We start from the raw sequence: 17,435 nt of genomic DNA, 5'->3' as shown, positions 1-17,435 counted from the left end.
CTTTACCTGATGGCTGGGTCCAACACGAATTTCACCCTGGGTGCTATTAAGTCTCCTGTAAAAAAAAAAAATAAAATCAGACAGTCATGCAAGAGTCTTAATACAAATAGATAAAAAATATAAACATCTATAAACCTGAAGGAAATTTTTTTTTGAGTTTGTATTCCCAGTGACCAGCAAAATTCCCTGCAAATAAGTATTTACCTAATAAAAGATTACTGGAGTGTTTTTATCTGCCGGACAAAGAAATGTTATGACAAAATGTCTACTAAGGGAGGCATTGTTGAAATGGACTGAAGTGTTTGGTAGCTGCATATAAAATGTTAGCCATCTTCAGCCCAGTCCCTCATAGGTTCCTACCATTTTCCTCAATGAGTAAAAGTGCACACATAAGTGAACTTTGGTATATTGGCACTCAGTGATTCTATGTACCAAGGACAATTCTTTTGTTTTGGATTTATAGTTGAGAGATTTGGACTGACTATTCTCTAAGTTCAGTGCGTCTGAGATCTGGGGCAATCAATCTAGAAAGACTGATAAAAACAAAAAATCATAGTTGTCCCTTGACTTTCTTAAACTTGTCATTCAGTAGGGGAGATAGCATGTGAATGTAAAATGATAAAAAAAAAAAGCACACATATGAACCAATATTATCATAAATACAAAATATGAGAAATAGGATCTATAAGAGTAAAAAAGATGGAAAAAAGAAAATGGATCAGTCAGATTGAATTATTCAGGTAAATACTTGCTGGGAATAAGCATTTTAAATCATATGGTGGACTCAGAATGGAATAGAGATTTATCAGCTTTCACAATTAAAGAAAGGAGCATAAAAAAGGTTAGAAGACAGGTACTACTTTTGGGAAATGGTGACAGATAATTTTGGAGGGTAACAAGAAGAAAGAGAAAAGAACTGGTATAGGACCTACATTATAGAGAGCAACAGGAAATTATGGATTTTTTAGTAGGAAATTGGCATGAGAAAAGAAGAAACTAAAGATGATTACAGTATATTTATTATTGGATAAATTTGTAAAATGGAAACTGGAGGAAACTGGAGGGATATTAGCTAAGGGATTATTTCTCTCCTTTTAAAAAAAAATGTAGTTTTTCCATGTAAGCGTCCTAAACCTTAAGAAAATATAAATAACCACAAAATATGTACACTGACATTTTCTAATTAATAGGATGCTAGAAAGGAAAACTCCACAGTATTGACTTTTGTTTTATTGGATGGCAAAATGGGAATATGGAATAAATTCATGAAGATAACTCGAGGAATTAAAAAAAGCCTATTTGTACAAAATGTCCATATCTTTACTTATAACTGCAAAAAATAAAAAGATTTACATATATGACTTAAGATCATAGTCCTCCAATGACTAGAGAATAGATTCACAAATCTGCAAGTGATACAAAGCAAAATTAGTTGAATTAGTTCAACAATTGCAACTATTGTTTAGAAGAAGAGAAACAAAACCAAAATAATGAAATGAAAGACTCAAAAGGGGATATTAAAAAGATATTTATAAGTTTACCTATAAGTTCAGGAAAGATCAGCCCAATAATTCATAAAGGATAAATGAAAAGGATTTTAAAATACCTGTCCTTTAAACAATAATATAAAATTGCAAGAACAAATCAACGAACATAGATATGTACTCCTGTATATTGGTAAACATTGCTCATCTGCACTGAGTGTCTTGAATATAAGGAAGTTGGGCCAAGGACTGAATGAGTGAGAATAGAATAACATCTATGACTTTTGGTGTGTCACAAATAGAAGGCTAAGTTCAGTTTTAGGTAAAACCCCTTAGGAAGAATGCTAGTATGATAGGGAGCATTTAGCTTAAGACTCCAAGGATTATAAACAGCCATAAGAAGATACCTTATCAGAACCAACTTAAGAACTTGGGGCTACCAAGCAGACTGTAGCATGGAGAATGAAAGATAGGGGACAGGAGCAAGGAAACATGATAGCCATTTCCAAGGACCAACAGGGTTATTGCTAAAGAAATGCTAATTGAAATGCTAAAAGAAAATCAAATTATTCTTCTTGACTCCAGAGAACAATCTAAGAAGAGTTAGATGGTAGAGAAAGAAAGCTTTCATTTTGATGTAAGGAAGAGCTATCCCAAAGAGAATGAGAACTTGTTAAAACAAAGCTAAGTAATTTCTGATCTGGGAGACTAGTGGTGCAGAACAGTTTGGTTATACTTGGTAACCCAGGCAAATCTAATATCTAAATTGGAATCTGAGAATGGGCTGACCTCCATGAGCTAAACTGTAGCGATCCCAGGTTGCTTCATAAAATCCAACCTCTTTTTTTTTCAAACCAATGTTGCGTGTGTGTGTGTGTGTGTGTGTGTGTGTGTGTGTGTGTTGTGTGTGTGTGTGTGTGACTGGAAATCTTGAGAATTTGAGACAAAATCAAAGGGCAATAGAAAGATGCAAGATAAACAAAAAAATGCTTTTGAGGGGAATGTGATAAGTAAAAGTAGGCTATGGCATGGGGCCAATGACGGCTGACATTAGACATAATGGCATGAGACATAATCTGGGTAACACATCAACGAACAGAGAGACTGAGACATTTATCAACACAAGTTGTATGAAATAAAATGCTGGAACTGTAGTATAATTTGTTTACTATATTATGCTCATTTAACAGCAACAATTCTTAAAAGTCTTTCCAAATTTCTCTGAAACTGGTCCCATCAGTAGTATTTCTTTACATTCAAATAACAATTTTTTCAGTCATTTCACAATTGATGAAAAGGAGAAAACAAGCACTTATTAAATGCCTGTTATGTTAAAACCCAAACTGATGAGCACGCTTTTATTTTTCCAATACAATGCCACCAAAAAAAAAAAAAAAAGGTACTATAAATATTTTTGTAAACATGGGTTCTTCCCCCTTTTTTGGAGTTAAAGTAGTAGTTTATTTTTTTAAACCACCAGATTTACTTAAATTTGAGACTTGGATTGCTTCTCTTTAAAACTGCCTGTTCATATCATCTGAGCATTTGAAAATTGATGAATAGATTTTAATCTTAGGAATCCAAATCAATTCCTTATATTGTATACCTGCTTCCCTTCCCATTTTCAATCATCCAGCCAAAGTAGCCTTCATGCTGCTCCTGCCACAAATACAGTAGTTTACTTCCAATTTCACCTTTTTGCATGTCCCAATGGCCTGGAATCCACTGCCTCCTTTCTTCTCAGAAATGAGGCTAAAGTATCTTTTCCTGATGAACACTAATGCCAATCCCCTTTTGGCTTAACTACTTAATATCTATCCACATAAATATTTTATATAAACATAAATTGACAAAGTCCTTCTCTGTTGGAATGGAAACACGGGCAAAGTACCACCCAGCACAATAAATCCTCCCTAAAGATGACAATGCCCTCTAAAAGCAAGGCAAAATGGCAGCAGCTCAAAGCAAACGTGAGTTGCACTAATAGAGAACTATCTCTATTCCAAATGCTCCTGAGAGCCTTCAGGTGCTTGGACTAGGGCTAATCAGCAGCCCTGGGATGTCATGTTGGTCTTCTTTATCTTGTCAAGTTACTAGGCAGTACAGACAGGAAGCTTTAAGGACTGCAAGCACCTGTCACAATAATATTCTCTCATAGCATGTTCATGGCAACCATGCAGGGAGGTGCTATTCTTACACTCATCTTACAAATGAAGAAACTGAAGCTGACACAGCATAAGGGGCTTTGCCCAGGAACAACAACTAGGATGTGTCTAGGGCTGACCCTGAACTCAAATCTGATTCCAGGCTCATTACTCTATCCACAGCACTACCTCATTTTCTTATACAAACTCCTTGAAAGAATAAATACAGTAAAAATTTAATAAATGCCTACAAAATACTTTCATATTTTTCCCTTAACAATTTGTAAAACCAATCTGTAGTAGGCAGTAAAAGTATTACTATTTTGCTCTTAGAGATGAAGAGATGAACACTTGAACTCAGGTCATGTCATTCTAAACCCAATAATCATATTCAATATATGAGAATACATTAAATATTAATGAAGCAACTGTGATTCAACTTAACATATATTTATCACTCTCCTTTTACGAATTAAGCAGTGGGCATGGTACTGGGCAATAAAAAAAGGAATTTTATAAACCAAGAGAAGCAAGTGACCCACATATACAAATAAATGAGATACTTGATAGAATATGACAGAGGCAAAGAAAAGATTGAGACAAAGGAATATAAAGAAAAGTTTAAGGACATATGGGTGATACCTGACCTGGGGTATTAGGAATGAAAGGAAATCAAAAGGGGAGAGGTGAGGAAGAAATATCTTTCAAGTAAAGAAGCAGTGACTTTCAAGCACAAACAAGCAATGTTTTTTGTATAAAGACAGAGACAGAAGAAGGCCAGATAAAATGAAGGATTAGCAAAATGCTCTCCATAACTAGTTTACAGTGGGTAAGAAAGAAATAGATTGAACCAACATTAACAAGCTCATAGGAACCACACTGAAGAAAGCGCAAAACGATAGGCTAAGTAGTATTTTATCCAAAAGGAAAAAGGGAACCACTGAAAGTTTTTGATCAGACAATTGCCACAGTCATACTTGTGTATTAAGGAAACTTACTGGCAGCTCTGTGAAATATAACAGGAGTCAGATCAATAAGTGTGCTCTAAGCTGTCATGGCAACTTCCAGGAAACATGTGCCAACTTCTAAAGACTTGTTGCTTTGGAATGATGCCATAAATCCTGTTTGGTCATGTGAATGGATTTAGAAAGGAAGCACATAAATCTCTATTGCATGTATGCAGAGAAGGGAGTTATATGCAGGAGATGTGGAGATGAAAAATGACAAGATTTAGCAACTGACAGCATATGTGGAATGACTGACTGTGAGAAGTCAGAGTTGACACTAAACCTAGAATGTGGGCACCATCAAGAGAAGTAGAGTGATTCTAAGGTAAAGACAGGTAAGAAAATGAAAATGAATCTAGAGCAATAGGCTCTATGCCGTTAAGAGAAACAAATAATAAAAAAGACAGTGCAAACACTTTTCAATCACAAAGCTTGGAAACAGGTAAAGTAAGATATAACACATTCAAAATTAATATATTTAAGTACATAAAAGAGGACCAAGAAAAATAAAATAAAAAGAGAATAATTATTATTGGTGGGGGGGGGGGGTGGGAAATTTTTTACAAAAGAGGCAGTTTTGAGATAGGCTTTGAGGAAGATTTTAACAGACTAAAAATATAACATGGTATTCCAAGCATAAAATACAAAGGGAGAGAATAGAGAAAATGAAAATTTAAATAGGAAAGAATGATAAAAAATTATGGAGGGCCTAGAATGTCTGAAAGGTAGGAATAGAAAAAAGAAATTACAGATAAACCCCAAAGAAGTAAACAGAAGGGACAATGGACCATAATATGGAACAATTATTGGATAATGAGAAAAGCAGTCATTAAATTGAGGAAGTCCTTTTTACCACATGGGGAATGATTTGACTAGGTTGGTGAGGATGGTACCCAGATTACACAAGGATATAAAGCAAGGGGGTTAAGAAAGCATCAAAAGAAGTATAGACAATTATATTTGAAAGCATAGCAATAAGAGAGAGATAAAACAAGCCCCAATCCCTTGAAGGTCAAATGTGAAGACATGTTTTTAAAGGGATGAAAACAAGAAAAGCAAGAGACAGAGAAGCAAATACAGCTTGCACCACACATTCATAGAGCTACTAGGTTTAAAAGATACCACTTTTACATGCATCTTGCTATTTTTTAAAAATAGGAAAATGGGAGTTGAGGAAAGGGAAGTATGAGAATATTATGAAATAAAAAACAAAAGTCATGACAAGAAGAAAAGAAAGGAGGAGAAGGGAATGGGGGAAAAAAGAAAAGAAAGGGGAGGGAAAGGCAAACAGGATAAGGAACAGGGAGAGGAAAGGGAAAGGGAATGAAAAATTAAAGACATTAATAGAATTTTAGGAAAAGTTAATCATGATAGATCTTTGGCAATTTCTGAAAGGGAACAGAAATGAGTATCCTTATTTCCCAGTACTAAATACTAATTGACAAATACTGATCATATATCATGGTATAAAAATCTAACAAGCAAATATGGACAAGGAGAAACATCTTTGATCACAATGGAATAAAATTACATTCAGTTAAGACACTCTGAACAATAGACTTAAAAGCTTCAAGAATCTCAAGGGAAATAATGAAAAAAGTAGATAGGGGTCAAAAATACTAGATACCAAATTGTACTCTAAAGCATTATCAATTCAATTTGGATTTGTTAAAAATAGAGGCTGAACAGGCAAACAGATCAGGTATAGCAAACGCATAAAGAATTCAGTAGCTCACAAGACTCAATTTTTAACAAAAATGTCTGAAAAAACGTAAAGATATCAGTCAGAAATTTTAGATTTAGAACACATTCTACATCAGGAAAAAAAAACTTCAAATAAATAAATAATATAGAAGAGAAACAAAACTCAAAAGTACCAATCAGATCTATGGAAGAGTTTATGGTGAAACAAGGGGTATGAAGGAGAGAAAGGTTCAAAAAAGACAAAATGGACAGTATTAATTATGTAGAAGTCAAGTTTTTTTTTTGCCTGTTTCAGCTTTGCTTATATAAGCAAAGTCATTGCAAGGAAAAAAAAAAGGAAAAATCCTTTTAAGAAGTTACACTGATAAAAATTTCAGGATAGACTGAAATGTATAAAAATAATAGTAATTTTCAACTGATAACTGAACAAAAGATATATGGATAACTCAACATTTTTTAAGTGCCACATGCTATGCATTATAAACAACAGGAATACAAAACAAGACAAAAGAACATCCTTGCTCTCGAGTGCTTATAATCTAACAGGGGACATAACATCAAATAACTAATGTAAAAACAAGCTCTATGGAGGATATACCGGAAATAATTAACTGAGTAAATAATCAATAAATGCATAAGCACTTAAGGTAAGAAAACAGAACAAGAGCGATTTTAAATGGTCAGGGAAACCAGGAAGCAAATATAAGGAGAGGGTTCCCAAGGATGAAGCATAGGTGTTCAGAATCTGGCATCTCATGGGTGAGGACTAGCACAGAAGCAAGTATCCAGAGATCCCAAGTCTTGGAGGTAATAGGGAGTCAATGGAGATTTTAGAGGAGGGGTGATATGGCGAACCTGTGATTTAGGAGTATCACAGACAGCTGAGTAGAAGATGGACTAGGAGGAGGAATATAAACCAGCAAGCTTATATAGTTGTGAGATGGTAAGGGCTTACATCAGAGTGGTGGCTGATTCAGAGAAAAAAAGGGAAGATTTCATGGGAGAAGTTATAAAAATAAAACTAATAGACACAGCAACAAATGAGACATAAACAAGTAATTTTCTTTTTTTTTCTTTTCTTTCTTTTTTTTTTTAAGGTTTTTTTGCAAGGCAAATGGGGTTATTAAGTGGCTTGCCCAAGGCCACACAGCTAGGTCATTATTAAGTGTCTGAGACTGGATTTGAACCCAGCTAACTCCTGACTCCAGGGCCAGGTGCTTTATCCACTGCACCACCTAGCCACCCACAAGTAATTTTCAAAAGAAGAAATCTACACTAGCAATAACAAAAAGAGAAAAGTGTTTCAAATAATTAAAAATTGGAGAAATGGGATATAAATGAACTCATACCTATCAGGCTGGTAAAAATAAAAAAAAATAAATGTAGAAGGATCAACAGGATGTTAACTATAGCTATGAATTGATGAAGTCATCCTATAAAAAATTTTCCAACTGTGTGTAAGAAGTCTATATCACAAAGCTATCAATGACAAAAATGATTCAAGTGTACAAAAATATTTACAGAAGCTCATAAAATAACAATAAACTAAAAATTAAAGGGTAGCATCAATTGCAGGAATGTTGAAGAAATTATATACTACTGGGAAAAAGGGTAGATAGGAAAGAAGGATAGAAGGAGGAGGGGGAGGATGGGAGGGAGTGAAACAAAAAAGTTAAGGAGAAAGGGAAGGAGTAAGAAAAGAGAGGAGGGACTGAGGAAGGAAGGAAGGAAGGAAGGAAGGAAGGAAGGAAGGAAGGAAGGAAGGAAGGAAGGGAGGAAGGGAGGGTTTGAAGGAGAAAAACAACTTTACTGAAATTTAAGACATGTATGAAATAATAGAGTAAAATGAGCAATCAGAAAAAAATTTGCACAGCAATAAAAATTGAAAACAACTTAAAAATTTAAGAACTCTTACCAATGCAATACCACTGACTGAAGAGGAATGAAGGTGAAGATTACCTCCTTACAGAAATAACTAAATTCAAGATGCAGAATAGGACATACATTTTTGTACATGATAAAGGTGATAAACTGTTTTGTTTAACTATGTGTATTTGTTAAAAAGGATCCTGATTTTTCTCTTTCCCCTAGGAGGCAGGTAGGAGGGAAAGAAAATAAATTTAATTATAAATTTTATAAATTTAAATTTAAAATTATAAAAGAAATATAATTATAAATTTAATATTAAATTTAAAATCTGTCAAATTACTTTCCAATGCCCAACTCGTAGAAGAGGAAGATAATGTAATGTTGCACACATATAGCATCACAGTAAAGAAATCATATTTTAAGTAACTTCATTACAAATCTGTTTTATGAATTTGTGTTGCTGGATCATTGCTCAAGATTTTTTTGAGTCACAAAGTAATAGGTAAGTTAAGAATGCTGTTAATAAGGTGATTTCTCTGGCTTGTTAGAGATGACCTTTTAGTCCGTAGAGCAAGATTTGCAACCAAGAATACTTGAGCTTAAATGCACTTCTGACCCTCCTACCCAGAGCAAGTCACTGACACTCATGTTCTGAATAATCTTCTCAGACAACAAGTTACAGAGGAGTCAAGAAGCCAAGGGTCAAGATTCCAGGCAGTTTCCTCCTCAGAGAGGTCCCTCAGTCCTAGATGTCAAATTCAAACAGAAAGGGTTCCTTGCAGGCAGCATACTAATTCTAAATCTCTTAAATTAAGATTATCCATGTTGCATAGTATTTTAATCTATACATACACACATATTTTTTTTAGGTTTCTGCAAGGCAAATGCGGTTAAGTGGCTTGCCCAAGGCCACACAGCTAGGTAATTATTAAGTGTCTGAGACCGGATTTGAACCCAGGTACTCCTGACTCCAGGGCTGGTGCTTTATCCACTACGCCACCTAGCCGGCCCGCGTGTTAAACATTTCTAAATCATACTTTAACCAAGCAAACACTCTGGAATTTTGAAGGTCTTAAGTTTGAAACCTGTGACCTACCATCACTGAAATCACAAGTCAAGTTCTCCTTATTCCTTATGTAAAAAATGTACTTCAGGAGACTTTTTTTTTGTTGTTTTTAACTTGTTTGTTTGATAGCTAAAGCAGAAACCCCACAGCATTTTCAGAAGCCAAATCATATTGGTAAGGAAGAAATTATAGTAATAATGGTAAGTCACTTTATTTATTCAAAGTGTCTCCCTCCCCAAAAGAAAATCTCAACAGCACATTTATGAAATCTGATACAAAGAAATTGATGCAACAAAGCAGTATCCATAGCAACAACAACTTAATATTTCAGTCCTCTTCAGCTGCAGTGGATTAAATAAAATGACAAGATGTTCCCTTTGAAAAGTAACCTGTTGCCATAGAAACGTTGTATTCTATGAAGTAAACAGGGACTGGACAGAAAGGAGCTAGAAGCCTGCAACTGAATAACAAAAAGGCAGAAGTGTCCATAGCAATATAGAAAACAGGAGCACTAATCCAAGAAAGGCTTCTTATGAAGAATTTTGAGGCAGGGAATGGGATGAATGCTTTGCTACCACCCTTTAAATAAAGGATTAATGGGGTAAATTGGCACAATTTCATCAGTTGTACTAGAGAAGAAACAAATTGAAAAGAAACTAGTTAAGTATTGTCTGCTGAACGTATTGTTCACCCAGGACATCAAAAAAACCCTGCAGGATTAAAAGAAGCTACTTGACAGGGATCTCAAAACTGCATATAACAGGAAGGGCATCATAAAAATTTTTACATATAGAAGGGAGTTTACAGATCATTCAGGGTTGGAAATGACTTTAGGTCATTTAATCTAACATTCTTAGTTTATAAACAAAAATGCTAAAGGCACAAAAAATTAAGTAAAATGTCCTAATTCAAGACCAGTGATGAGATCAATATATTCAAGAAGTAAGAGCAGAACCAGGAGTGCAGTCACCAATTTCAAATCCATTATCCAGGGATCTTCCACTGTGTCATCACTATTCTGTCAGGGCAAAAAGGAAGCTTACCTAAAGTGGTTAACAACTATGGGATGGAAGAATGGCATTATAGTCCAGCAAAGTCATAATGTAGAATTTATAGATAGTTTTTTTTTTTTTGCAAGGCAAATGGGGTTAAGTGGCTTGCCCAAGGCCACACAGCTGGGTAATTATTAAGTGGCTGAGACAGGATTTGAGCCCAGGTACTCCTGACTCCAAGGTCAGTGCTATGTCCAAAGGGCAACAAAAATGTGCCTACCCTTTGATCCAGTAATACCACTACTGGGCCTATACTCTGAAGAAATAATGAAAAAGGGTAAAAACATCACTTGTACAAAAATATTCACAGCAGCCCTGTTTGTGGTAGCAAAGAATTAGAAATCAAGTAAATGTCCTTCAATTGGGGAATGGCATAGTAAGCTGTGGTATATGTATGTCATGGAACACTATTGTTCTCTTCGAAACCAGGAGGGACAAGAATTCAGGGAAGACTGGAAGGATTTGCATGAACTGATGCTGAGTGAGGTGAGCAGAACCACAAAAACATTGTACACCCTCTAACAGCCAAAAGGGGGTGATGATCAACCTTGGTGGACTTGTTCATTCCAACAGTGCAACAATCGGTATCCAGAGAAAGAACTGTGGAGTTTGAACAAAGACTGGAGACTATTACCTTTAATTTAGGAAAAAAAAAACCTGATACCTTATTGTCTGATCCTTCTATCTCCTATACTTTATGTTTCTTCCTTAAGGATATGATTTCTCTCTCATCACATTCAATTTGAATCAATGTATAGCATGGAAACAATGTAAAGACTGACAAATTGCCTTCGGGGGGGGGGGGGGGGTTAGGGAAGTAAGATTTGGGGGAAATTTGTAAAATTCAAAATAAATAAAATCTTTATAATTAAAAAGAAATCAGTGTCAGAAAAAATCTCTGACCCATTAAATATTAAGATCAAAAATAGTCACCTGCAAAGTGTATCATTGATTAAATATTTCCTAATATAATTCTCAAAATGGCTACTGTCAGTCTTGGTTGGGTCTATCATAGTTTAACTTATGCTGGCTCAGGTTCTCAGAGAGGCCTGGAAAGACTTGCATGAACTGATGCTGAGTAAAGTGGGCAGAACCAAGCAAACATGATACACATTAACTGCAACATTATGTGATAATCAACTATAGTACTTTATTGATCAAGGAAGGGCAAACCTAGAGATCTATTATGGAAAATTCCCATCCACATACAGAGAAAGATCAATGGAGTGGTTTTTTTAGGTTTGTTTTTTTTTTTTGCAAGGCAAATGGGGTTAAGTGGCTTGCCCAAGGCCACACAGCTAGGTCATTATTAAGTGTCTGAGACTGGATTTGAACCCAGGTACTCCTGACTCCAGGGCCGGTGCTATATCCACTACGCCACCTAGCCACCCCCAATGGAGTGTTTTTGCAGAACAAAGCATACTATGTTCATTTTCTAAAACTTCTTTTATGTTTTTTTTTCATTCTTTCTCATAGTCCCCCCTCCATTTCTAATTCTTCTTTCACAACTTGACTAATATGGAAATGTTAAACATGATTATACATGTACAGCCTATATCCGATTGTTAGCTGCCATGAAGAGGGATGATGGGTGGGTAGTAGAAAAATGGGGAGCTCCAAAGCTTCGAAAAGGATAAATGTTGAAAATCTTTGCATACAATTGGAAAAAAAATTAAAAATTAAAAAGAAAGAATTTAAGCTTATTTCCTGCCACAAAAGAGTATCAAGTAAGGAACTACAGGTAGACTATTTATGCCTGCTATTTGAATAACAATCTAATTTCAGAGTAACTCATTATCAGGAAGTTAAAGGTCAAGTGAGTAGGTATAAACAGTCACAATATCACATGAACATCTTTTGAGAAAGCATGAGAGATTTACATCTTTGGAGAAAACATCCCTCTAAAATCAAGGAATCTCAAAGATCTTGAAATGTCTGCTAGCCTCAAAAATAAACTTAGAAAAAAATCAAGAAGTTCTATGCTAATCCTTGCTACTTCAAATATACTGCCTATGTTTCTCGATTTTTCTCCAACTTGTGGTTTGCTTTGTTATATTAAATTCATGTCTCCCATGTAAAAAATGATAAGCCAAAATGGAATTTTTATTCTCAAAGTAAGGAAAGCCAACTCTTACATTCATCTCTACAATGGGGGGAGGGGACAGAAGGGAAGGGAAGAGGTATTTATCTATTCAGCATCCATGATGGGCCAGGCACTGTGCTAAGTGCTTTTTGTTTGATAGCATCTCATTGGATCTTCACAACTGTGTGAGAAGAAGGTGCCACAGTTTCAGAAATTGAGACACCCAGAGGTTAAGGGACACAGCTACTGGATTTGAACTCAGGTTGTCCCAATTCCAGGTACAGAGCCTAAACTGATGTGCAATCAGTTAACAGGAGCAAGCTACAGTTTCATCATTTGCAGACACGATAAACATCACAGCTAGCATATATAACTAAAGGTTCCTGCCAGGAGGTCCATGGGATTTATTTTCAAAAACTCATCATGACCCACAATTCTCCTTAGTCGAAACATGTGAAGGAGGAAGGCCACAAATATGGTCATTACTATGCAGAACGCTATGAGGAGAATGGTTTGTGTGTGAATACATGACCAACAAAACACACCTATGGGTATTAAAAGTTTTTTCTTAAAAATAATTATGAGAAAAGAATTAACAATGTAGTACATTAAAAGAATGAGGCCAGCAACTATATATGCAGATCTCATGTCCTTCCTTAACTACTGGTATGTTTTTTATGAAATAATTTTTTCCAGTTCTAAAAGGAATTTTTAATACATGATTTATCAATGTGATCAATTGGAGAATAGAGGTGAAATTTTAATCCCTACCAACTATAATTTTAAGAAAAGACTGAAAATTTACTAAACCTTAGAAATTATTTGGATATCTTTAGGCTCAGATCTTAAGGATGAAAAGATTTATAATATGTAAGCAAATTCATCCTCCCATTTTGTATTAATTCTACATTGATTGTGCATACTAGTCATAGTATATGTATTATACTGTGATTAAAAACTCTACAAACACAAAGACAAACACAAAAACAAAGACAAACTCAAACTCCTTTAGGGCAAAGGCTGTCTTGGGAACTTCGTATTGTATCCCAACACCTAGAATAGCAGCAGTCCCAGGAGGAACTACTTCAGGTCTCTGTCAACTGTTCTAACTGAATAGCAATGGTGTGAAGCTGTCCCTCCCCTCTTCAGCTAGCTCCAGTAACTCCCATTGCCTCAAGGAATCTAACTGCACCATTTTCCTAGGGTTGTACAATGGTCTTCCTGCTCCTGCAATGGAGGTTGCCATCAATTGGCCAATGTGCTCCTTCTCTCACACAGCAGTTTGTTGTTGTGTTGCCATTGCCTATCCCAAGCTGCTCCACACAGGTCTGGAATGTTCTTTCTGTTCATGCTCACCAGGTCCCTTAAAAACGTAAAACATCATATACCAGGGAAGACCTAGCATTATTTCCCAGCTGCTAAAATCTACCTATTTCCCAATTTACAGTGTGTATGTAGATTTGTTATGTGTGTAGGTATGCATTTAAATATGTTTTCCCCAACAAAACGTTTCCTGTCTATGCTTGGTGTTGGGCACACAGTAGTACTTGATTAGTGACAAATGGTAGAGAAAGGATTCTGACAGATAATAGAAATATTCTAACTGAGCAAAATGGTTTAGAGGGCTCCAGACTGTGCCATGTGAAGATAATATGAAAGAGCTAGCTTGGAGAGGAAAAGATAGCAATTAAGGACTAGCATGCAGAAGAGAGACTACTGCTACAATATATATACAAATTATGAAGAGGAAAGTTTTGGCTCAACGTAAGGAAAAAGTTTTTACTTATCAGATCTTCTAAAAGTCCATGTTGCCTTGTCTTGGGAGGCAGTGGCTTCCGCTTTCCCTACAGGTCTCTAGACAAAGTATGATTATCATTTGTTCAGAGTCATACAGAAAATTCTAGTTTAAATGTGGATTTAATTATATGGTCAATGCAGTTCCTCCAACTCGGAAATTTTGAGATTTTAAAAAGAAATCCACAGATAACCACCATTTCATTTAACCCAATAACTACATCTTCTCTTTAGATTTTATTCAGATATCAATCTATGAACCTATTTGATGGGATATATTTTACCACCTTACAGATAGGGGAAGAGAATTGTGAGGAAGACAAACTGGAAGCAGAGCAAATCAAGGAAAAATAAAAGGGTACTGAGGATGGATTACAAACAAATTTGATAATCAGATAAAGAGGACATATGGGCTGAATGGAATAATTTTAGGGTTTGTGTGTGCCAGATTTTCAAGAGAACCCAAATTTATTTTTACAACATAGATATAAAATACAGTGGAGACAAAGGGAATTAAGAGGAAAATACAACAGAAATTTTATTCTTCCTTTCATTTTTCCCAAAAACTGATCTGTACTGTAACCTAGTGTAACAAAAATGGGTTTTTAAAAGAGCCTGTTCTTAACAGGGAAAAAAAAACCCCAGAAGATATGAAATTGAAAGGAAAATCCCAAAAATTATGGACAGAATCCAAATTAAACCTGTTGTATTAATCATATTCAAACATTATTTATCCATCTCATTCTTCAATGTATTAAAAATTCTTACAAAGGTCAAATCTATGGTCACATGTTAAAAAAGATTAAAAAGGTAAAGTTTTAATTCTCAGATTAAGAATTTCGATTCAAAAAAATTTTTAAGAAAAGCTAATTTTATAAAACTTTTTTCCTTTTTAAATATAAATGTAACAATAGCAATGATTTCAGTTAAATTAAGCAAATATTACATCACTACAATGTGCAATGTTCTTGTTTCCTACACTCAGCAATACTTTCCTTGTCCCTTGGACCATAAGAAATAGGGATGAAAACTCAAAAGAACAACAACCAATGATTCAATTTGTACAAATGCCCCCCAAAATATCTCTCATATCAAAATTCCACACTTAGTACACCAAGGCATGCAAAAAAAAAAAAAAAAGACGTAATCCAGAAGTATTAAAGAGACTGATAGGGCGGCTAGGTGGCACAGTGGATAGAACATCGGCCCTGGAGTCAGGAGTACCCGAGTTCAAATCCGGCCTCAGACACTTAATAATTACCTAGCTGTGTGGCCTTGGGCAAGCCACTTAACCCCACAGCCGAGCGAGAGAGAGAGAGAGAGAGAGAGAGAGAGAGAGAGAGAGAGAGAGAGACTGATGAAACAATATTTACTTTGTAAAACAATGATATATTAATAAAAGACAGATTTACTGTATATAGTTGATTTTAAGTACCAAAAAGATGAAAGGTGGGTCATTCAAAATAAGGCCCATAAACTAGGTGCAAAGTAAGTCCTATCCTTCCCCAAATTATGAGCTCACGAGGATTAATCTGGACTTTAAAAACCATTTGATTCCAACCCATAATTGAACAAGAACATTCCCTCTCTATAACATAGTTACTGAATGGCAGTACAATCTTTGTTTGAAGATGTCTAGAATAAAAAGTGGACACTCACTGTCTCCCAAAGCATCTCGTTTACTTTTTTTTTTAAGTTTTTGCAAGGCAATGGGGTTAAGTGGCTTGCCCAAGGCCACACAGCTAGGTAATTATTAAGTGTCTGAGGCCAGATTTGAACTCGGGAACTCCAGACTCCAGGACCGGTGCCCTATGCACTGCATCACCTAGCCGCCCCTCATTTACTTTTAAATAGCTGTAAATGTTAGGAAGTTTTTCCTCAAACTAAATTTTAAACATCTCTTGTGAAGCTTGTTTACTGATTCTAAATTATTAGTAAAATAAAATTTGTTCTAAGCTATAGTTGAGTCAAGTATAAAGAGTCAAATAACACCTCCAATTTAAATGGAAATTCATGATAAAGTTAACATTTTAAGTTCAGAATTTATATTTGGATTCATCTTAACAAGAGCTTCTGGTATTGAATTTGGAGAACAGATCTTAATATTTTCATTACAAAGCCTGTATTTACATTTGGTGTTTCAATTTAGCTATTTCTGTTACTAATATTTTAGGTTCTGAATGGTATTGATATAACACATCAGGGTTTAAGGAAGTCAATGAAACCTACCAACTAAAACATGGGAGGTTACAAGTCTGAGTTCTTATGGTCTTCATCTTCATGGTTCATGGACAAGCAAAAAACAAGAATACTACAGCATAACATTGCAGATTTACTAGAAGTAATATTTCATAGCAAGAGAAAGTCAAGCTCTTAAAACAATTCATTTATGTCACAATGCAACTTTCAAATGGACAAACTTATTATCAACAGAAACACCTTATAATGTTGTATTAACACACCTTTAACTGATCCCAACCCCAAAAGATGATCACCTGGAGATCAAGTTCCTCATGAGTAATGTCAAAGTCCTGAAGAGTATATGCCACAATGCAAGATGTCACATCCTAACTAAGCTTCTTGGAGATGGAATAGGAAGAAACTCAAAATTAAGAAGGTAAGAATGTTTCAAGTTTCTCAACTACAGAGCCGACTCCCTCGAATGATTATGTTTTTGTTTTTGCTTGGAGAGAAGAGACATGAAGAAGAGAGGATAGTAACAGAGGTGTAGATTTTCTTTTAGGTGCATGTGGTGCTTCATCCTTTTAAATCTAATTCTGACTGAAAGTCTAGTATAACTGTAGGAAACAATATCATCTGTGCTAAGTTGAAACATACATCTCCACTATTGGTTGGGGGACCACAAGGAAGGAAAATACATACACAATCAGAAATGGACCGTATATTAATCTGTTTTGCTAAACTGTTTTTCTTCATTATAAAGAATGGATCATTATGGTGAACAGAGATGGACTTCCATTTCAGCCTGTAAAACCAAATTATTATTTAAACAATTAAAAGTTCCAATATGGTTTCATAATTTTCCCTTCATTTCCAAACATTCATTGAGAGGAAGAAGGCTAAACATGAATTGCAATAAAGTGAAAGCAAGGGGAACAAGTCTCTAAACCAGAATTCAAATGAAGGTCTACAAAAAGAAGTACTCAAAGTGTCATTAACTCTATGTGCTTTCTGACTAAATATCAGAACTAACTTGACAAAAATATTTCAA

At 35.2% G+C, this 17,435-nt stretch overlaps 1 protein-coding gene across 11 annotated transcripts in view; it reads right to left on the bottom strand.

The window, feature by feature from the left end:
• Positions 1-17,435, bottom strand: part of RERE (arginine-glutamic acid dipeptide repeats) — a 570,111-nt gene that overhangs the window by 188,530 nt on the left and 364,146 nt on the right. For all 11 annotated transcript variants that reach the window (XM_074218548.1, XM_074218539.1, XM_074218549.1 and 8 more), the window contains one exon: positions 7-55. In XM_074218548.1, the coding sequence (XP_074074649.1) occupies positions 7-55 (49 nt within the window). The remainder of the gene's footprint in view (positions 1-6; positions 56-17,435) is intronic.

This window comes from Macrotis lagotis, chromosome 1, assembly GCF_037893015.1.
Source record: "Macrotis lagotis isolate mMagLag1 chromosome 1, bilby.v1.9.chrom.fasta, whole genome shotgun sequence".
In the NCBI taxonomy this organism is placed as follows: Eukaryota; Metazoa; Chordata; class Mammalia; order Peramelemorphia; family Peramelidae; genus Macrotis; species Macrotis lagotis.
This window is presented reverse-complemented; position numbering and strand designations above follow the sequence as displayed.